The 23,489-nt window shown below is 35.1% G+C and overlaps 1 protein-coding gene across 1 annotated transcript in view; it reads right to left on the reverse strand.

Annotated features, from left to right (window-relative positions):
- The window catches only part of LOC108694084 (tyrosine-protein kinase Drl-like), a 73,977-nt gene that overhangs the window by 19,384 nt on the left and 31,104 nt on the right, over positions 1 to 23,489 (reverse strand). Inside the window, exon 3 of the mRNA XM_018203376.1 lies at positions 3,127 to 3,397. Coding sequence (XP_018058865.1) covers positions 3,127 to 3,397 — 271 coding nt within the window. The remainder of the gene's footprint in view (positions 1 to 3,126; positions 3,398 to 23,489) is intronic.

Here is a 23,489-nt window from a genome sequence, read left to right on the forward strand (position 1 = left end):
TATATATACTTATTTTATACTACAAAATAAAACGCTTCTATATCGAGAACAATTTAGATAAAGAAAACTTTGCGCTCGCGTATGTTGAATATTGCAAATCCAGGATTACGTCAGATAAAATTTTTTACTAGCATCACTTTCGTTCGAAATATTTTTTTCAATACTTTTGCACATAGTACACGCTTACGCTTGCAAAACTTGCAAAAATACTCGATAATTCAAAACGTCAACATTTTTCGAACATATTTGAGATGTAAAATAATTTGAATATTTGAAAACAGTATAAAAATGAAAAATATCTCGTATTGAAAACGATATATATCGTCGTTCCAATACGAGCAAAAAAACTTAAATACGCTTTCAGTCCGTTGAAATCGTCGAAGACTGAAATTGTAAATATTAAAGTAGCTAGAAGTTGAGAATTAAGAGAATCAATGTGGATTACTAAATCTTTTATTTTCGATTTGACAGCGGATTCTCCAATATATGGAATTCTACACAAAGATCGAGTATAGAGTCTCCATATAGAGAATTCGATTATTTTCGAGTGATCTCGAGACGCTTTCAGATTGCAGCAGGTCCTCTCGAGCTCGAAACGATCGCCGAAGGACTCGTCAGAGCCCGGCTAGTACTTTGGTGTTGCGGGAGCGAACGAGGAAGAAGCAAATTCGACAAAGCAGGAAATCTACTCTTCGGGACGCAACTAAGGTCCTCACCGCGGAGGCGCTTACTTATTTTTGTCCTTCTTCCTGCCTCTCTGCGCACCTCTGTCCATCTACTTCGTTTTTCTACGCGGCCGACCCTCTTGATCTTCGGCAAGGGTGGGATCCTCTGCCTTCTCTTCTCTTTCATTAAATACACCGACCCCCGGCGAGATTCAATTTTACTCGGCGGATTGCTTTTTGTTGTACCGTCGCCTGCGCTTCGGTAACCGGATCCGGATCTGCGCTGCTTTCTCTCTCTTCTTTGCTCTTTCTTTTCTATTTCTTTTTCTTTTTTTCCGTCTCTTTCTCTTTATTGTTGCTATTCTCTCGCGTCGGGTCGTTTCCTGTGTATCACGTAAATGTATGTATTTTCCGACACGAACAATATTCTATTACACTATGGTGTGTAGTTGCTTGAATGTTCGCCAAGTTTTAAGATAATTGTACGTAAAGTATAATGAACGTAATAACAATAATAAAAGTATTTAATTAAAAAAAATCTCTATTTGATTTTTGGTTCCGTATCTATTTAACATTCTTTACAGTTTAAAAAATAGAATGCAAAGAATTATTTTAAAATGCATTTCTTTCATATCTCTCTTTTATCCAACGAAATCATTTTAATCGAAAATCAATCATATTATCAATTTTCTTTTCATTAAAAAAAAAATAAAAGTAAAAAAATAGTACCTATTACTTTGTGCCATTATTCTAATTCATTTCACGTGGAATTTTTATCGAAAGCTGCATGAAAAATTCGTTTTAGTTACACAAAATCTGTATGGAGTATTGACAAACTATTATGGCGCGAGAGGAACGAAAATCAAGGTTATTTTCCAGATTGCATTCATCGCTGCTGCATGGTTTGTTTTTTCAGGAAACATACATTTTCGAGGTCGCATGAGGTTTGCGGAGACGAGAGAACTGCCTGTGAAGTACCATGAGTACCAGCTTACAAGCACCCTTGTCGGAAGTGGTGCGGAAATTACGTTTGTACTCTCGCCTGGGTCCGTTATTTCCATTTCTCTCGCATAACGTAAACTGAACGTATACATAGTATATATAATTTCATTATTTAAACATAATTACTTAAACGATCATAATTTGCATTTATAATACGATGACATTTATTTAGGAAAGACCCAAAAATCGACTATTTCGAATTAATTGCCGTTTACTATAAAATAAATTACTACTTTGAAATTGTAATCATCAATTGTACTCCATGATATTATTATAATAAAAACATCGCATATTTCATCCCGTATCAACTACAACAGAATATGAGCTGCTTCTCAATAATACATCGACATATCAACGTGATTTGCTCGCAGCTGCTTTATTTTGCATTTTGAAAACTGTTATTATTATTCTTTTCATTCACGTTATAAACGTTTAACATCACGACGTCAAAGTTATCAGTTCAGAGCAGAGTTTATAAATCGCGTGGATAAATTGAGTTTGCGCGTGACGCGAAATGAATGCGCGTTTCTGTTTTAATCGCGACCGCGTCGAAACTGTCTCATCGTAACGAAGATATTCAACCGGGTTCGCGAACGTGCTAATTAAATCCGAGATTACGTAAACGAAATAATTATCAACATACTGCAATAGCATTAAAGTATAGATAAACAAAAGTGCGTTTCATTGCGAACCGCTTGCATTGCAGGACATTCATAAGCGAATAACATATGTTATATAGATTACAAAGCTTAAATAGTATTACCCTTTGAAATGAATCTTTATATAGTACACTATAGATCAATATTGAAAATAACAAGGCACAGAAATTCCCAGGCCAGCGTGATATAACCATTAATTAACGTGTTTCATGAATTATTAAAAAATTTATTTAATTTATACAATTTTGGATGTTGTACTACAACAAAATTTATTGATTAATTAAGGGGAGGGTGGCGTTACGGTTATTAAATAAATAAATATAAATCTGAAAGAGCGAGAGGAAGAGGAAAAGAATCACATAAACATTATTCAGAATTGAAGAGAGAAGTTACAATGTTAATTACGCCAGTAAAACGCCACTAAACGAAAGAATTAAATAATTCATACTTTAGCATTTTCATATTTTAAGTGAAACAAACAGCGCACGTTGTTATGATTTTTTTATGGATTCTGAATAAAATAACCGGAAAAAAATGCGTTCTTTCAACAGAAAAAATATCTAGAATCCAGATCTAGTTGTCGGTTAATGCACGGCTGCCTCGCGGGATTTCAAATCGTACTAAAAAATTCCATGTATAAGAATAATGAAATAAGGATCCCGTATTTTTCTCATGTACGAGAATAATAAAGTGCGATTAGCCTTGTGGACATTTTTTAAAATTATAAGAGTGATTGTTTGCAAGCACGCATAATCGTCACACGCGGAATGTTGCCGATGGTTGGATGCACCTGCACGTACCTTTCAAGCAAATCTTGTTCCTCTTGAAGACCAATACGGTGTCGTTGTATCTAGTGCCGGGCGGCGCCGTGACATTCAATCTAAGCGCTAAAGGAATTTCAGCGCTAACGACGCCCGAGCATGGTAATCTGATCCTGAAAACCTGCAGAGTGACCGGTACTTCGCCTTGGGCAGACACGTTTACCCTTGGTGGTAGCAACGCCATCATCCCAGAAGATGGTCCACCTGGTACGCCCACCACGTCGTAATCCAGTTCCATCGAATATCGTAACTAAAAAAGAAGATCCCTCAAATAATTTGATCGTTTGGCAGACAGGAATCTTATATATGTATATTGTATCGTCGTAAATATCTATAATTCTTCTCTCTAAAGCCTACTTCAGATGATCTATAAATTCGCGACCAAATTCAAGATAAAATTCTAATTTATAATTTTGTGTATCGCATATCCTAAATATAAATGTGTAATTGTGTATCCTGATATATTTTGTATATACGTGAATTTTATACTTTTTAAAATGTTTTCTATGTTACACGCAACATTATAAATAGAATTTTCTGTTCCGAATTTGATCGTAAATTATAGGTCGTTAAAGTGGACTTAAATTTTTAAAATCTTATTCTGAAGAGCGAAATCTCACTCTTAAAAATTGAAAATTGAATCACTCTTTTTCAAAGTTGGCTTAATTTTTACTCTTTAGAGCGAGATTTCACTGGAAAAAATTTTAAAAAATTAATATAGGCAAATTATTAAGAAGTCATTTATAGGCTCGTGTTTCAACACAAACTTCCTTCTCGCGCGCCGATATTTCGTATCGGAAAAATATTCCAGTTATCGTCCGCCGGACGATATGCCGACACGTAATAAAAATAGCGCGCGACGCCCATAACTCATAAAATGCCAGACTCGCAGTCCCTTCTCGCGACCACCGCATATACGATTGCGCGTATTAACGTTATAGATATATGAATATATATCGCCGCCGTATCGGTCGGCATGCGATATTTTACATTAAATCCCACACGTCGGTCTATTCGTATTTACTGCCACCTCGTAACCTTCGAGCCCGAGTCGAGCCAAGTCCGCATCGTCAGGTAGTTGCGATCCTGGAAGGCACGACTTCACCACCCCCATTCTGTCATTTGAGATTGGTCCTTATGCGACGAGGGAAGGACGAGACGGGGTGACGGCGACTAGTGTGTTCAGACACGCCATAAGTTTTATGAGGTGGCATAAATAACCTGGTTAGTGCTTCGTGATGCGGTGTCAACGGAAAGGCGACTCCACCCTCCCGGCTCTCCGGTAATCGTCGCGCTGGAGGGTTGCGGTGGCGTGACACCTGCCTATCGTACCCCCATAGCGTACTCGAGATCGCGTACCTCTCTTTCTTTTTCCTTCTCCCTTTTAATATTTATTATTTTTTTCTATTCTTCGTAAATCACACGTACACGCGTCATGAGCGAGATGAATGGACCATGCGTGTCACGACACTCCCCGTGGAATATCCGTGCATAAGATACCACGTATATCTCCCTCCTCCCGTTTGTATCAAGACTGTCAAACAACTCTCTCTAGATCACATTTCACATAGTCGGGCCTTTCCCTTTAATTACAGAAAGTGACTCAATTCACGGTGGACGATTTATTTTGATTCAAGGATTGCAAAGGTATCACGCGAGTAATTATTCATAGTCGTTGATGTCGTGATAGAAAGAGATCGTGAGAGAATTATGGTTTCGAATTATCTTTAACAGATTCTATTACTGTAAATTTAATTACAGTTAAGTATTTATGCTAAATAATTTTTTTACGTACCAAGAAATGTAAACAATCAATAATAAAATATAAATTTATTTTTATGTAATTAATTTGATACTTTTTGTATAGAATCAATTGCAGTGCATATAACAACTTTTTTTAAAAGAAATTATTCAACAAACTTTCCGTCGTAAATACGGGGGGGAGTTAAAGCTCTCTCGGAAGGGTATACAAATGACGAATGGCATTTCCGATTTTCTTCAACAGGCACGCGAGCTTTTTCATATTGAACGCTCTCGCCCTGGCATTTGTTCTAATTGACGGTAACTTAATGACGATGCGGTTGAATCGAGGACGCGCTGTCGAGGGTGGTTTCGAGACGGGACGCCGTTTGCCTTGTAATCGCTTCTCGAGGGTGGCGATGACGTGACATCTATCCGTCGCGTACGACCTGCCAGAGAATAAAACGTGTTTTCACCGTTCTACCTACGCGACTGGTAGTAATTGACAGAAGTGCCTCGTTCTCTCGTCGAAAAGCTACCCTTTTCTTTCACTGCCGCACCGCTCTTTTCTCCCACGATAAATCAACTGCGTCCTAGCTAAACGCGCTCACGTCTCTCGGAATTGCTCTTCGAACTCTCGTCCGGTGTGAGAGAAACGGTCGATATCGCTAAACAAATCTAGATTGATTTGTGGTGTGCTGCAAATGTATTTTATGACGCGAGACAAGAGTTATGGCAAGGCAAGAGTAGAATTAAAACAGAAAGTATCAATAACGTCAATTCCAACAAATCATAAAAATAGTCGTGTAGCAATCAATAAAGCTGAAGTAATAAAAATTTCTTTTCCTTCTTTTTCTTCCTCATATAGTAATCATTTAATTTAATTACAGGAGAAATAATATATTTCTTTTGTAACATTACTACATTTGACAAAACAGTAACAAAAAAATAAATATAAATTAATTCCTAAAGCTTTTTAATAATACAAGATAGTTGGAGTATAGCAGGGCAATATAATTATCAATGTACATTCTTTGTTACATTAAGATTAAAATTTTTAAAGAGTCAGTTTTGATGATGATGTCTGGATTATAATTAATATCAGAGTTTTTTCCCTCTTTTTTTTTCTTTTTCTTTGCGATTAACGTTTTAGGTGTATTAAAAATTATTCATCAATTTCAATATAATTGACACTGAATGGTCAAAAACTGATTTTAAACCGATAAAATTTAAGTTTGCAATGGTGAATTTTTGTTTTAGTGAGCTACCTTCTATTATTCAATAAACTGTTTTTACTTCCCCCCCCCCCCAACAAAATTTATCTTTTAATAATTTTTTAATACATTTTAGATTGTTATTATTGTTTTTATTATATTATAGTTTCCGTTAATAAGTGGAAATGGCTCACTGAAATGAATTAGATTGTAAAAAAATTTTTGTAATTATAACATCATATTGTCTTTGAGGATGGCTTAAAAGTGAGCCGAAACATGTAAGCGGATTAATTATTATTAAAGTTGTTTTGTTAACCATATTGGTTTGCACAAGAATTACCATTGCTTGACTCCTATTGCCTTGTTGTATCCAACTATTTTGTAACAAAAAAATAGTAGTAAATTTATTCTTTGTCCAATCATGCATTGCAAAAAAAATTAATAAGTTTTAATAAATATTTATTTAAAAAATACTAACGAAACATTTATTTACAGTAAATAAATATGTATTTAATAAAAAAAAAATGATACTTAAATCAATAGTTCTCATCAAAATAAATATATATTTACATTTAATAAATATTAAATTAGTACTATTCAAACAAATATATTTATCAAAATTTAGCAATTTTTTTCAGTATGAAAATACAATTTTTTAAAAAAGAATTATTTTGCGTCATATTGATCGAATTTAGTATTGTCACTTATACTAGTGTCTGTATTACATGTTTTTCCATGAAAATTCGCGGAATAAATCGCAGATTTTGATCCTCCTCGTTCGATAACCTTCGAAAGAGAGAAAAAGAATGACAGAATAGCGTAGGGTGAGTCTCGAGTGATTTCCTGCAGCTGTAAGCGTTTGCTTAATATCTAGTCTCGGATTCCCGTAATAGCATAAAAATGTTTGCCCAAGAAGCGTCTGCTCCTCTCGTCATGCGCCCTTCTCGAATCCAGAAAGAACAGAACCATGGGCGCCGACATGGTTTCAGCGAAAATGGCGCATGAGAAAACTTTTCTTAAATGGAATTTAGAAACTTTTCTATTTATATTTATCAATTAAAGAGACACTATAAGCAATATATTAACTTTCGACATACATGTTTCATTTCCCAATGTATTTTCGTACTTTACTCATTAAAACGACTTCGCGAGATTCACCATCACCCTCTTCAGTGTGTCCCTAATGAGTTTCAGGTAATTTGTATTCCTAAGGCTAGTTACAAGTGTCTCCGTTAAATTTTTCACATCGATTTGATTTTCCAGTCTGAAACAATGAAGGGAGGATGCAATGCATCCCGTCGCGCTTCCCTGCGACGCCCATGAGCGCGTGAATTGCGATCCATCAACCTTCTTCTGTATTTTCCGTGTGTCTCGTGCATGAGAGTGTACATATAAGAGTGCACATGTGAGCTGAGCGTACACGCGTGTTTTCTGTGTACAAAGAGCAAACTTCGATTCTGAAGAGACGACGAGAGGCGACGTGCACCACTGCCATTGTTGCTGTCGATGAAAAGGAAGTCGTATAACACGAGGGAATCCTATCGTCCGACACCAGGAAGGAAACGCCCGTGGCTTTTAAAGGGACGATGGTGTTTCTCCCGCCCATTCGCGTGCGGTCTCCCCCGCCCTCAATTTATACCGAAATTATGCCGCGATTTTGTATTATCGGACAGTACCGGGGGGGAATATTAAAGGACGAAGACAGGCTGATTTATCCCAGAATTATTCCCGGCTCGTATTATTCGCGTCCTTGTGTTATTCCAGTGAGCGAGCCCGCTGGTTGATTCGGCTGGATGCGCGTGAGCGATGAAAAATGTGCGGCCATGCGAAAAGTACGATGATAAACGCGGCATGAAGCGTACAGAAAAGGGTCAACGCCGTCGATCGCGGCTTCGGTGATTAATCGTGGCGCCAGGATTTTCGAGATAGATTTCAATATCGCGGATCAGTCGAGCGTATGTCGTGAGCTCTAATAAGTTTAGACATGATATTTCTTATCGATCCTTGACACGCGCTGCTACGTTTTTACTGAGTTATATATAATATATAGAGCAAGTATTAAACACTTCCATTACTCATGCGATATAATGATAAATATAAGCAAGCTAAAATAAAAATTTTAGCAACTATATAAAATTCTACATTTAATAAAATGATAAAATCAATTGAATTTTTTCATTTTAGATAAATATTAATTAAAATAAGCTACTTTAGATTTTAATCTGTGTTCAAGCAATTTATTGTTGTTAAAAGCATTCAATCTTTTGTCATATTGAAAATTCATTCGATTCATTATTTTAGAAGACAATAATGTTACTTCCATTATCATAATAGTGGATTTATAGCACGCGCGCGTATCGAATATTATTTTTAAATTGGGAGAAAAGAACGTTAAGTAAATACACCGAAACGTAGTTACGTCGCATATATTTTCGCATAACTAAAAGTACACGGCTTCAACCGATATCCATTGATGCATAAGCCACGAAATTAGTCACGTGTCGCTAAGCACTCGAAGCAACGATCGTGTAATTTTTATGGGAATTTTTTTGATCGATCTTTTACACGATTGAACCCGTACGGTTTCCTCTCGTATCGTATCGTACGGTCGATTAAAACAGAATTTTCGAGTCCCATAGATATATGTATCTGCTTTCATTTTAAATTTAAATATGGCAGGGCAGCAGTATTTTTCGTTAATCATGCAATTTTAAATTATAAATTAAAATCTCATTCACTTCATAACAATGATGACAATTTTCATACATGAAATCTGATTAAATCGTACAATTTTATAAGACACAATCATAAATGTAATATTTTAATAAGCTAACATTAAAAAGATATTTTATTCAGAATAGAATTTTTCTTATAATATATATATTTTATGTATAAGATATTTTATAGAGATATTAATTAAATCTGATTTTCGTTTGCACGCCACATTTTTTACAATTTATCTGAAGACAAATAAAAAACTCGATATTAATAATTATAATAAAATAAATTTTGTTAATTTCTTCTTTAATTATATTATTTTGGATATATACAAATATATCCTATCGAGATAATTCATCAAAGATATCAAAGATAATTTATGTAAGTAATATCGAGGTTTTTATTTATCTTCAAATAAACTGCAAAATGAGCAAACGTGAATCAAATTTAAATAATGTTTACAAAAATATCTACAAATAAGTCGAGAAATGATTGCGAAATAACATAGCATATAACAAGTTAGCGATGCCTTACGAGATTTCTTCTATGATTTTCTTCTTACTTTCAGCGTGCAATAACGAAATGCCATTGGTTTTTTTGCGTGTCCACTCTCCGTAACGCTGTTGAAAACCCTCGCACTTGAACTGCGATGAACGAAAGTTTCGAGTTTACGCTTTGATTCGGTTCCCTTTTCTTTGACCGATGGCCTTTAACCACAAGAAATTAAATCGGAGCCTTTGACAGAAATAGCATAGGAGATTCGTGGTATGTCGAGAATTTCTCAATAGGTAAAGGTAACGCATAAACGAATCTCCAAATTGCTTTTAAAAATATATCAAGATGCAATTCGCATTTTTTGTTTTATTAAACGAATAAAATAAAAATGTATAAGCATAGCTTCGATCGATCATGAAAAAAATCGATCGAAAAATTTTTGAAAAAAATGAGACTATCGATTTATTTTATTCATAATATTGATTTTAAGCAGCTTCATCAAATAATTAGAAATAAAAAAAATATGGAATTAAAATTTTCGATAGAAAGAATACGAGAAGCAGCTGTAAATCGCGCGCAACGTCGAGCATCGCGTGCATGCGGACGGAAACCCCTTAACATCCCTCTCGGCATCTACTCGCAGGTCGCTCTTTAGAGGCACGCAAAGGACGCTTAGTCTCTCCATAATATCTCAATCGCATATATACGTATATAGCCGTTAATGCTTTTATACGTAGATAGACTGGTTGCCCGAGAGGTGAGGCGAGGCGGTGCCACTTCCTTTTGGACAGCGTTTATACGAAGGCGTCTTAATGCCACTTCCGACGACACGATGAATTAATCACCCTCGTTCCAGAGCCGCCTTTGACTGCCCCTCCCTAGCCTAGTTGCTTCGTAGGCAAATGAATTAACAACAAGGGAGAACGGAGTGAAGAAAACCTCCTTCGCGGAAACTGTTAACATTAACGTACCGGGAGGTGCAATGACACTTCCAGTACATGAGATTAATTAAAGATAACGGACATAAAAGACATATATATATATATATATATATATATATATACGTGTGTATATAATTGATTTATATTCCTATTGCGAATAAACGAGTATTTTCTCGAGTTCAAAGAAACGGTAAAACGCGGGAATGAATAAAAATTTGCGGAAGGACTGCAGATTAAAGAATTAAATAATTAAAGAATTTGAAGTAAGATTCTTTGTGCTTTCCTTTCTTTCCATTCTATGATGTGTATATAATTCGATTCTCAGCTCTTTTTTTATGATTGAAAATTCTAATCGTAAAATAATTACGTGATATTATTATGCATCTAAAATTTCTTTGCGAAAACTCTATTTTGGAATTTAAAGGTTGCAATATGAAGAAACTCTTTAATAACATCGTTTATGTATAGAAGTTATTTTAGCAAAATTCCATGTCCTTTGCTTAATTTTGCCAAAAGATTATTTCTGTATTAATCTTCGGAATTATGCTACCGCGACATAAATGACGACTTAACGAGCAGTTTTAACGCTTTAATAATTAGCTCGACTGTACTGTCCCGAAGAGAACAAGAACGTCATATAAAGGGTGCAAGCGAAGCAAGGGCTGTTTGCACCCTCGGTGTTAACGCAATATACTCGCTCTAGGGCGCGATGCACTTAGCATGTGTACACGAGTGTTGCCCGTCTGCGGGCTGTCTGTCCACGTGCATCCATTTTCCCTTATAAGCTCACAGCTAATGCCTACGGCCAGTTCTCCTCTTCCTTTATTCTTCTTCATCGTTAATGATACGTGTTTTTTGTAGCTACTAAAATAAATTATTTACTTGGATGCTGCAAGAAATAAATACAGCTGTAATTTAATTAATTTAATTAAGGCGCGCTCGTAATTTAAAAGCATGTATTTTAAAAGCATGTATTTATTCAATATATTTCTAGCATATTAATTTAATTTAATTCGTTTAAAATTTATTTTTACTTTTTATTTCTATTTCATTTGTTTCCTTCTTTGTTTCTTCTATTCCTCTATAATATACAATTTGTGCTGCATTAAATGCGTTATGTACGATTATGATTTTGACACTTTTGTCGCGCTACATATCACCGCACCAGTCCCTTATTCATTTTCTTGAACTTCATATTCCCAGGCATCACTTGTCTTCGTTATCTCTATGAAATATGAAATCTCTTGCCTCCATAACGTGCCATCTGCTTTCATACTCCTTTACTTTCGCTACCTATTCATTTTTCCTTTAGTGTGCTCATAGCGTTATTCTTTATTTCTTAATTTTAACGGAATGTTTTACGAAGTGAATTTTATACGTACATGTATCTTTTCTCCACGTTCTCTGACTTGCATTAAAGAGAAATATGATTCATGAAAATGCCAAAGAGAAAGTTACAGTAATGATAACACAACAAGAAAAGGAATGTGTATGCATACGTATGTATGTGTGTGTGAAATAATACTTTATATCTCAAATCTCAAGTAAAATATAATCAGGGCTGGACATGAAAACAGTATTTCTAAGACACAATTGTATTTTGTATTTTGTATTTTAAATATTAAGGTAATTTTTAATTAATTTTAAATATTAAGATAATTTTAATATTTTTAATATTTTTAATATTTAACAATCAAATTTATTATTTGAAAATTTATATTTGAAAAACAAAATACAAAAATCTTTCAATCTTCCGATTTAAGTACCAAATATTTTGTGCTTTCACTTTGCTAAAATACAAAATACACTTGTATTGCAAATAATGTGTTTTAAATAAAAGTATTTCAAATACATGCCTCTAATCCTATAAGTATAATAGTTCGGAATAATATAATCCTATAAATATAATAGTTCGGAATAATATAATAATATTTGTTAGTGATCAGGAAAATCTTTAGAATAAGTTAAAATAAATAAATAAATAAATGTAAATAATTTTTAATAAGGTTTTTCAATCTCATTCTTTATCTCATTCTGTTATCCTGCATTTCATAACGCTTTTGTTACATATAAATACCCACGTTTGAACAAGAAAATCATCAAATAATGATTTGATTTCGCCAATATATATCCGCTGGCAAAAAGTAAAATATTTTATTTCCACAGGTTCTTATTTTATCCACTTTATAAAATTCGTTCGGCAACGCTCGGGAATCGCCAACGCAATATTCCAGTACTCTTCCGTGGAGTTAACCACGTCGCGACGACAGGGTCAAATCGCACGAGACTAATTTTATTACGCGGAAGTCCAGTTAATTGGCGCCAGGAGCGTATAAATTGCAGCGGCTTGGCGACACTCGCTCGCCGACCGACCGTCGGGACGTGAGGCAGTTTATCCCTAATGCGAAAACATTGCTTCCCCTTGGTACTCACGTAGCAAGGGACGAGGTCGGAAGGTAGTCACGTAAAGGATTGCCGGAATTCCCGCAGGAATCTCGTGCGACGTCTATACCCGTGCTTATTCGGAACCCGACTAGTCCTCTGCACCGATATTGGACGTCGTAATCTTTTAATCCCGCGGACGGCTTATTGCCGAACGGATCAAAAAAGAAATACGATCAGCGACCACGGCGGAGACGTAACGACCTTTTAAATCTGCACGACGGAAATCTCGGCGGAGATCGAGACGGCTTAACGGTGCGGTTACTGGTCGGACGTGAACTTCGCGGAACAGCAGCTCGCTGCGAAGTTCTAACCGAATCCGATGGCCCCGCGAAGTCTGCGAGCGATTAGAAGTCGAAGTTGGAGAACGGTTACTATCACGCGCGTGTAAGGCTTCCATTATTTAGCTCACGGCATTGTGCCCCATTTGTGACGTGACGCATTTACAATGTAGCGTGAATTAAATTATTCAATATTGTTAACGCTATAATGGCAGTTAATATTAAATTAATTACAATGTATTACCTCAGTGCGCAATAAAATATTATACTGCAAATTTTATAGTAGAATCTAAATTCTTTGATATATTGTTAACACTTTGATAGCAGTTGACAGCGAGTATAAGAAAATTTTTAATTAATTGCTATATACTCTTTACAAGTTTTATATAAAATGATATAAGTATCAAGTATTGATTAAGATTTCTTGAAAATTGATAATAATTTTATAAACAATTATAATTACTAACATAAGTATTATTGCTGCTATTGTAGATATTTGTATGCAGAGGATTTTGTTATTTTATTTCCTTTTACTTCGATTATTGGTGAGCGTTTTAGCCCCTTCTCCACAATACACTTCCAAACTATATTCTCGACTCCAATATATTCCATTATGCGCTGTTTACACGGCAGACGCTTCTGTAAGGAAATGAAAACGCTTTCGTGCACGATAATGGAAATCTGAACCGCACGGAGAAATTAGTTTCTTTGACGGATGAGAGCGGCTGTGTCGCCGATCAATGTTTGGACTCTGCGAATTATTTTCCCAAATTTGCGCCGTTCTTAAGTCGAACGAAATAAACTTTCTGATATGCTATGAATATATATAAATTCATTATTCTACGCGTATTTTCTTTAACATTTTATAATTTTATATAAATTTAAGCTAAAAAGCTTGTTATTAAAATCATTAATTTAATATATTTGGTTAAGCTGTTGGTTAAGCTTCCACAATGTAATTACATTTTGACATAAAAACAACGATTTTTTTTAAGTATTTAAAAATTTAGCCAGATATAGAGCTGAAAATAATTTTATTGGATTATTAAAATAGTTAATACATGTGTGTAAGAATCTCAAACATGATGTAAATGTTTTGACATTTTACTAGCAACCTTTGAACGTCTGATGGAAAATTTTCAGATTTGTATCTAATTAAATTTTTAACTTCTTTCAACAAAATCGTCCTTCCTGTAGATGATTACGTATCGATTGCGTTAAGTAACCGAGTGCTTCATATTTTTAGTAACATAGTGATTAAGACAAACACTAGGCGGAGAAACTTGTCTACTCTTAACATTGACTTAAGACTCCACTTACTTCAAGCGCCGAAGCTTCCTCTCAACGAAAGGTATCGCAAACTCGAGAAGGTTCATCGAGAAGCACATTCGGCGAGCCGTTTATCCTCGCTCACATTCGCAACGCAACGGGGTGACGGAAGAGGAGATTGGAATGACTGAAGTCCTGATGAAGGGTGGATGAGGTATGATGGGGAGAGGGAGGAGGGGTACCGAGGGTAGAAGGGGGATGGATGAGGGGTCGAGGGTAGGGCAATTTTCGCGTAATTCGATGGGGCGTGATCGTCATAGCAACCCCCCCCTCTCCCCAATCCACCCTCTCTGGAAGCTGCAGCCTGTTCAAACAAGCCTCAAACTCCATACTAGGCTCGTATCCATTCTCTCTCACTCCTTTCCACTTTCTCTTCGTACTCTCCTTCCCCCATCTCGCGTTCTCTCGTTTTCCCAATTCTCTCTTTCTCTCTCTTCCTTGCTATCTGTCTTTCTGTGGCTCCTCGCATATCGCATCCGTCTTTCATTGCCCATCCCTCTCTTTCGAGGCGTTCCTAACTCAAATTCGCGAACGGTACTCCAGGATTTCAACAGTTGCGATAACTACCTGGATTTCTCCTGTACTACAGGCAGTGACGGCTCAATCGTTTCATTGTAATTACCTGCTTGTTAGCGCGTTGTAGTCTACACTAACGTCTCTGCGCGAGTTGGCTAGCAACAATAACATTGCAGTCCTCTTCTCGTATGTTTCACAGTGTGCGAATCCCAAGAGCTCGAAGCTCGTCATTTAGTTTATGGCCTGCGACCGGCAGAGAAACCTCCAGCATGGCTTTCTGACGTGCCATAATACGTCCAACTGTGAGTCTCACGACCGTGGCTGCAATGCGAATTACTACATCGTCGAGAGTAGTCCGCATGCAACGGGATTCGTATCATCGTTCATCTCTGTACCGAGCATAATTCGTAAAGCGCCATATACGAGCAGCCGTAAAATGGCTTCTGACACGACGAATTTATGAACCATTATAATATTTTTTTTAATATATATATTTCAGGATAAAAAAACCTCAGGATTAAAAAAGAAATTTAATTTTATTCAGATTTTTTTTACTTTGTTTGATCCTATCATTTCTCACGCGAATGGCAACTCGTCAGAAAATATTAAGTTTTATAACAATTTCATATGATAAATGTTAAAATCCAGGACTTTTATAAAGTATCCGTTGCAGAGACATAAATCTGTCTCTCTTACATATGATAGCGCTAATGATGCTATCATGCTATCACACAATAATCTCTATGTAAATTGAATGCAGAGAATACGTCTCGTTATTTGCGAAATGTTTTAAATTAAGCACACTATAAATGAGGAAAGTTCATTGCAAAATAATGAACTCGCCGATGCCGGCATTATTCTCGTATGTAAATACTCGACGTGCTTGAAAATTGCGTTTCTAATTCTCGTCATTTGCGCGTCCATAGCCTCTCATTATCGACCGCAACGTGCATCCGCATTCACGTCTGCCGATCGAATCGAATTCCACGATATTCTACGCGGACAAATATTTTACATCTCTATGATCATATAGTTGATCACTTTAGTGTCTGTCAAGATTGAAAAACAACAACAACAAAAGAGCGAGAAAAAAGAGAGAGAGAGAGAGAGAGAGAGAGAGAGAGAGAGAGAGAGAGAGCTTAATAACGAGATGCTAGTTTCATTTCATGATGAAATCAAGCTTCCATTACTCACTCCATACACAGACAGCATAGAAAGCACTAGCTAGCGCAAGATTGCTCACCAAAGTATCCAATCTCACTTATGACTATTTAATTTTTCATTTGCTTATTTTTAGTAAATGAAAATGCACACGTTAGTCGAAAATATTTGTGAAGCTAATGTGTCTATACTAATGACATACGTTTTATAGTATTTATACGTGCATAACTATTATAGTGAGTGCAAACAGTATTAGTACAGAGAAAATATTTAAAAATAATTTTATTTTTAAAAAGTAAACATTATATTCAGCGAAATGATATTACTATGATTTCGATATTTCAATTCGGCATCGATCTAATTGAATCTAGTTATTTCTTGCTGGGTAATTAACAATTTATTTATGAAAAATAAAATAGATTGCATGTCAAAATTATCAAAAAGATGTGTGTTAATATTATTAATAATAGGAAACATATCTTAAAAATAAGCGAGAGCTTAACAATTTTATTATTTGGACGCTCATAAATATTCGTACAATCGAGAAAAGCTTCTAAAATCATCAGGAATATACGCGAAGCTTGTTTATTCAGAACAGAAAGTTTGTATAAAATTTGTTGTATAAAATTACTAATTAATGATCTCTTATAAATAAAATTTTTTTATAAAAAAATTCCTTGATATACGAAATACTTTTTACACTCATTGTATGTATTGCTTAAAATGTGCATCCAATGGATATTATATATCAGATATTGAATGTTAGATCATTTTGTAAAAGCAACTATATTTTTATTTTAACTAATAGTTTTGTATTCTGTTGATAAAAGAAAATAACAATTTGCTAAAATATCTAAAAAATTAACTACATATAAATGTGAAAATAATTTTGTAAGATTATCAAAATAATTACATAGGAAACTCATATGATGAACATTATTATACAAAACATTTTGACATCATAATTTGAGCATCCTACATAATTATTTTGATGGTCCAACAAAATAATTTTCAGATTTTTATTTATATTTTTAAATATTTCAACAAAACCATTTGTTATTAAAAATGTATCTTATTTGCTAAATATTATATTTACTAAAATCAGAGTGAAATTTCACTGAACGTACTATAAAATCAACTTTATACCATTCTCATACGTATATCATTTTCTTTATCAAAATGCTCAACCCAGTCATCCATTCGAGTATTAGACCATTTAAACCGCGTTGAATGTCGGAGTACGAGCGGGATTAAATTCTTCGCGCGCAACTGGCGATCTTTTCACTATCTCTTTTCACTATCTCGTTCGTTATCTCCTACTAGATGACCGAAAAATGTTTGCGTGCCAAACACGTAGTGTTTCGGAACGAAATAGATGGTATCGGAAGAAAAGCGGGAGAAAGAAAGAGAATTAAGAGACTTAACGAAGCACGCCCACCTATTTCGAGATCGCGTCGCTGAAAAAAAAAGAGAAATGGAGGCAGAGAAAAGAGAAAGGAGGGAGAGAAAGAGAAAGAGGAAGAAAGCTAGCATACAGATATATAAATTACTGTGCAAGTTACTCGTCGGTATTGCGAGCCACGCTTAATTATAAAACCGATAAATTCATCCCGTGGGACACGGGACAGACGTCTGGAATCCCGAGGTTGATAAACGAGTCCCTGATCCCGACCTTCTACCTTACACAAGCATCCACTGGCCGCCCTCTGCTAGCCCACGTCCTCGTACAGTTCGCTTAAGTCGTGCCCTTCGTTCATCCCCCCGTCTCGCACGTCGTACGCACTTACGCCTCGATGGACTCGCGTCATTGAGTCCCGGAATCTGGACGACCGTGTAATTAGATCCTTGGCCTCTGCAGACCTAACGATAATTACATTTACGTTACCTGCGAGTATACGCCGTCACGATATCCGTCAGCCCGTCAAGGGACTCTCGTGGGATCACGTGCGTAAACTACCTCGCATATTGTCCACTCCGAATCAAATTTTCATATCGAATTTGCACGTCCATGGTAATAACTTGTTCATTTCGAAAGTACTCTTGCGGGAGCGATTTGTTACGCACTGTGTGCACAGTAATTTATTCATTAGCTTGACACGAACATATATTCTTTATATACATATCGTCATTCTTAAAAAAAAAACCGTATCAATTAAATAATTAAATAATATGTACTTTAATCTAAAAATTATTTATTCCTGGAATTCAATATATCTATTTAATTCAGCGGATAAAAATTTATGGAAAAAATATTTCAAATATTCATAATATTTGTCTTAAATATAAAATTTTTTTGTAAAGAAACATGTACGATATAAATAAAGGATATACAACTGTAAATATAAATCTAGTCTGTTACATTAATATTTTTCTTTTTGAGGGATGATTATTCAGTTTATAACTACCTTCACAATACTTGTCTAAATTGTTTTAATTAAAAGATTCATTATATAAACTAAGGGAGACTTCGAATCACTCTAGTCGTTTTGAATCGCATTAACATGAGAATTCCTTATAGTTTTAATCGTCGTTAATCAAACGAAGGTTGAGACAGGTATAGACGTAATATTCCATCGATTCTCAAGTACTCGCCCACCGGTGAAAGGCGGACGCTCGCTCAATTTGGCGCGGTTCCAAAGCGGACAGATGTCTGTAATTCTCGGTTTTGATAAACGAGCGCTTGATCCCAAGTTTCTTATAAAGCAGAAGGCACCTTTTTGAGCAGGCGCCTTTAGATGAGCTTCTCATACTTTGCCTTTATCATGATGCACCCTCTACATATTGTCTTATATATTTTACATCATATTTTATTTTAAAGATAAGAACAACAGTGCGAAAAGATGAGTCAATAGCTGGTATTCATAGTCGATTCTTTATTTAAAACTGTCTTAAGTACAGTCTTAAGGTCTCATAAATTATTAGAATATAAACTTCTTTTATATTTTAATAATAATATCGCATTAATGAAGTAGTTTTTAAATTAACAACTATATGAACTATACTAAATTTGTATTTATCCAAATAACAAGAATAATAAGATAATATAATATATATAGAAGTATATTTTTACTGTAGAGATAATATAATAAAAATATAACGATTAGTTGCTATTGCGAATGATTGCCACCGCTATGAACGAGAATGATTTTATCTTCTCTTAACCGCTCTGACGGTTATTGAAGCACTTAGATCGTTTGCTCCCCACTGAGATATTAATTCTCAAGGGGTTTAGTCAATTCCTTTTCTCGGGTAGTCGCTCTCCGGAATCTCCATGGCTGGGTGGTCCACGGACAGGGGGATGATTCGATCTAGCGGGTGTCGCCACAGTGACGGAAGCGTCTCACGTACATGGCCGACGCGAGTGTGGATATGGGTGTGCCCGCATACACGTACATACATCCACACGTATACCGGATACGATGTAGCTAGCGTGGCCTTCTACCGAAGTTTGTGAACTATGAGTGAACCTATCGCAAGGACAAATTTCCTCATCTAACTTTCTCCGAGTAGATGAGATGATCGCTCAATGCCAGCAGCACCGACGCTACTATCTTCACTATAGCCCAGCCCGTCCGCCCTCTTCCTCCTGCACCTACTGGGAAAATTAATGACGAAATCCAAGAGTTTTCTATAGGCAACTTTTACTGTCGGATCCTCAGGGCCGTTGGATAGAACAAATTCACGAGGGTGAGATGAGGTGCGAGGAAAACGGCGACAATGGGTTTCGGCGGCGTTCGACGCGGGGATGGACATCGCCGTTATCGTGTTTTCGTTCGATGGAGCTCTCGCGCTTAAATTGGCGGCGTGTTTCACGTGTGGCGAACGACGTAGCGAGTCTTTTGTCGATAAACGAGGCATCGTTTGAAGTGATAACGATGATTTATGCGCGATGTTCTTTTAGCGATGCATTTCATATTCCGATAAAATATGAGGGATATTTAACTAAAAGATGAAAAGATTAAGAATCGCATTCTTATAATTACTTGACAATTAAATTTAAAACGATTCATGGTTAGATAAAAATAAATATAATGCTGCAATAAAAAATCGTGTTGAAGAAAGTTTTATGTGATGATAGCATTCAATCACATTGATTTTATCCTATCTAATAAATTTAATTTTTAAGTAGGTAGGTGACCATCCCACTTTAAAAATCTTCTTCTAGAAAAGAAAATTAAAAAGTTGCCTAGAAATCTTAAAGTTTATTATTTTTATATTCCTCCGTCTCGTAAAGCTACAAGTAATATAAATTCAACTCTGTTCATAATAATATTAAAAAATATAACTATACAATTTTTGAGATTTTTCTGAGCACTCCATTTACCTACTTAAAGATTAATGAATCTAATAAAACTTGAATGTTTCGGAACTCAGAGTTGCTTCATTGACCAAGTTCATCGCTCCTAAGAGGCGGTATTCGAAACTCTTCGACGATGCGTGATTTTCTCTCCCTCTCTTGATCGGTTCACCTTATTTATCTACCCATCTCCGCGACGTGCATCCCCATTACGAACTTTCCGTACGACATCGCGTTCCGCGCGCTCTACCACCATTGAAAAGTCTTATTCTCGCAGGAATTAACGAGTTTCTCGAAGAATCGCACGGAATTACGTTGCCGCGCGTCACGCCGGTCCGCGACGCCATCGCCGTCGTCGTCGTCGACGCCGGCGGGTACATGCAATTCTGCAAGTTGGAATTGAATCTACCCCGAAGAGAAAGGGAGCAGATTCGATCCTCTCGCGGAAAATGCCTCGCGATGGCGCTAGGGAAATGGGGCTCTTGACGCGGCGAATGAAATTATTAAAACGTCAACGCCATGTATATCTGAGGATGAAAGCCGTTACCACGTCGCCAAACGCGAGGGAGAAAATTAATACATACGCGTCATTTGGCTTACCTTCTTACTTGCACTAGTAACCCGCTACTAAAATTCTTTCTCACAAATCCTGTGAATACAGCGCATTCGAATACGTCATTTATTACGTCAAAAAGAGAGATAAGCTGTTTTCTACGTTCAGAATATTTTGCATTCATTAAAAAAACTCTTCATTAACCTTCCGCCAGCAACATAAATTTTAACTCTTCCATGAGCAATACAGGTTTTCAAGAAATAGAGCAAATTTTTTATTGTTCTGAATTATATAAAAATCTGAACAAATTCTGATATATTTGTCAAAGCTTGAACAACGACTTTTTTTATCATAAAAATCAGATTTAAATTTATCTATTAAAATTCACAATCAAAATGTCGATGGTACTTTAAGATCTCAATTACCAGCGAAACAATATATTAAAACAATATATTTTAAATATACTTAAATATATAAATATATATTTTAATATATTTTAAATATTTTAAATATATAAAAATTCTTAAATATTATACGCTATTTTTCGTTTACAACATTATTATTTTTCTTGAAATTTTATTAATTGCGTACAATATTAAATTTTTGTCTGATAAATAGCTTTAATATAAGCAATACATTATTAGACGCAAATCCTACTTGTCGCAACTATTATCTTTCACGATTTAATAAATTTTTTAGTTTTTTGTATTACCAATAATGAATATGAGATTTTTCTCCAAAACATATTTCATATTTATAATTGTTCATGTGTATGTATAAAAATAAAACCAAAATAAAACTAAAAAAATGTTAAATAATTGCATATCAATTGTTCCGATCTATTCATAAGCTCATACAAATGAAAACGACATTTCCAGAGGCATTTTTATTATTTCCTGTTGCAACAATAATATCGCAGCCAAGAGAAAATATGATCGTTGTTGATTCGTGAATATCGATACCGTACCGGACTCTAGTATCAAATCGACTACGTAACAACTCTACTCCTTTACTTTGTTTCCTTCCTCCATCGGATACGAACTCAAATCTCCCCACCTACACTATCGAACAAGTATTCCGGGTTGCAGCACTGTATTATGCATTCACCCCTTCGTGGAGCCCACGCGAGCGTCGCAGTCTACCGTATACCTTAACATAATAAGGTCATATTATGCAGTATATACAAAATTTCCAGTTTAAACGCGACCCACGTTTCAGGCCTTAACGTCTTGTTCGCGGACATTCGAGAGTTCCGAAACTCCACGTTTTGTTCGCAAAAGTTAAGTTGAGCTCCGAAATGATTTACTAAATTGACACAATATGCACTTCACAGAATATTATATATAGAACATTACCTAACTCTATAACGCGCTTCATTCACGAACGTGAATCAGTTAACTTTCTATCGATCAAGCTGTTCTAGTGCAAAAAATTACGAGGAAAAAGTGATTTCTTCTCCTTTTTCTCAAAAAGTCAAGCGAACGAACAATAGGTATAACATTAATGGAGGAAAAAAAGAAACTCGTCTAAGGAAAGGAAATTTGTCTAATTTAAATATAATTTAAATAATTTATATAATATTGTATAACTATGCAATAATATGTTTTTGTCGAAATAAATTATCACAGTAAAAAAATTCAGAATTGTGCAATGTAATTATAATACTAAAATATAATTATAAAATGTCAAAAATTTGTTGTATATTATTTAAACAAATAACGATATACATGCATGAGAATAACTTGCTGAATATATTTGGTTTAATATTGGATTCTGTAAGGATTAATATGACAAACTTTGCTAGACGTTTATACGTTTTAACGAAGATCCGGTGTGGATGCCAGTAAATTTTTTATCGGCTCTTGAGTAATCCCAGGGGGCAATAAACGGTCTACATCGTTTTCTCCCTTCAACAATGCAAAACGTACAGTATGCGATGATTCCATATGGGATACTCCTTTTTGAATATTTTATATCATAGACATGCACGGATATTTCCCGACAAGGTTTCTGCATTCGATAAAAAAGATATTTCGCTATCGAACATATTTTCACGTCACAGAAACATCGGACGCGTTATGCAGCAGATTTAAAGATATGTTGCGATTTTTATATAAATGAGATATTTGCCGTTTGCAATACATTTTGTGTATGTTATATTAGAAACAGATAATATAGTGTGTGTGTGTGTGTGTGTGTGTGTGTGTGTGTGTGTGTGTGTGTGTATATAATATTAAATTATATTACACATACATATACACAGAAAAGTACGCAAGTAATAATTATTTGTCTTAAATATTTCAAAAGTTCATATATCCAAATCTATCATAAGTTGATAAGTTCACAAGCATTAAATTTATTCAAAATGTATTCTAAATCCTAGTAAGTTTAATATTTCAATCAAGTTTATTAAATTATTATAAAAAGTTTATTTCTTCGATTAATTTTATAATATTTTTCAAAAGAAAATAAATTTTTGTTTTGAGTATATAATAATGAGTTTTTATAAAACTTTGTAATAAAAATTTTAAGAGTATTATCAAGAAGATATTTTTTGTTAAAGATAACTATTATTTAAAAGGAAGAAAATAAATTGAGTAATTGCTTTTCTTAGCAATAGAATGATATTTTTCTGCGTATATATATATATATATA

Source organism: Atta colombica, unplaced genomic scaffold (genome assembly GCF_001594045.1).
Source record: "Atta colombica isolate Treedump-2 unplaced genomic scaffold, Acol1.0 scaffold112, whole genome shotgun sequence".
In the NCBI taxonomy this organism is placed as follows: Eukaryota; Metazoa; Arthropoda; class Insecta; order Hymenoptera; family Formicidae; genus Atta; species Atta colombica.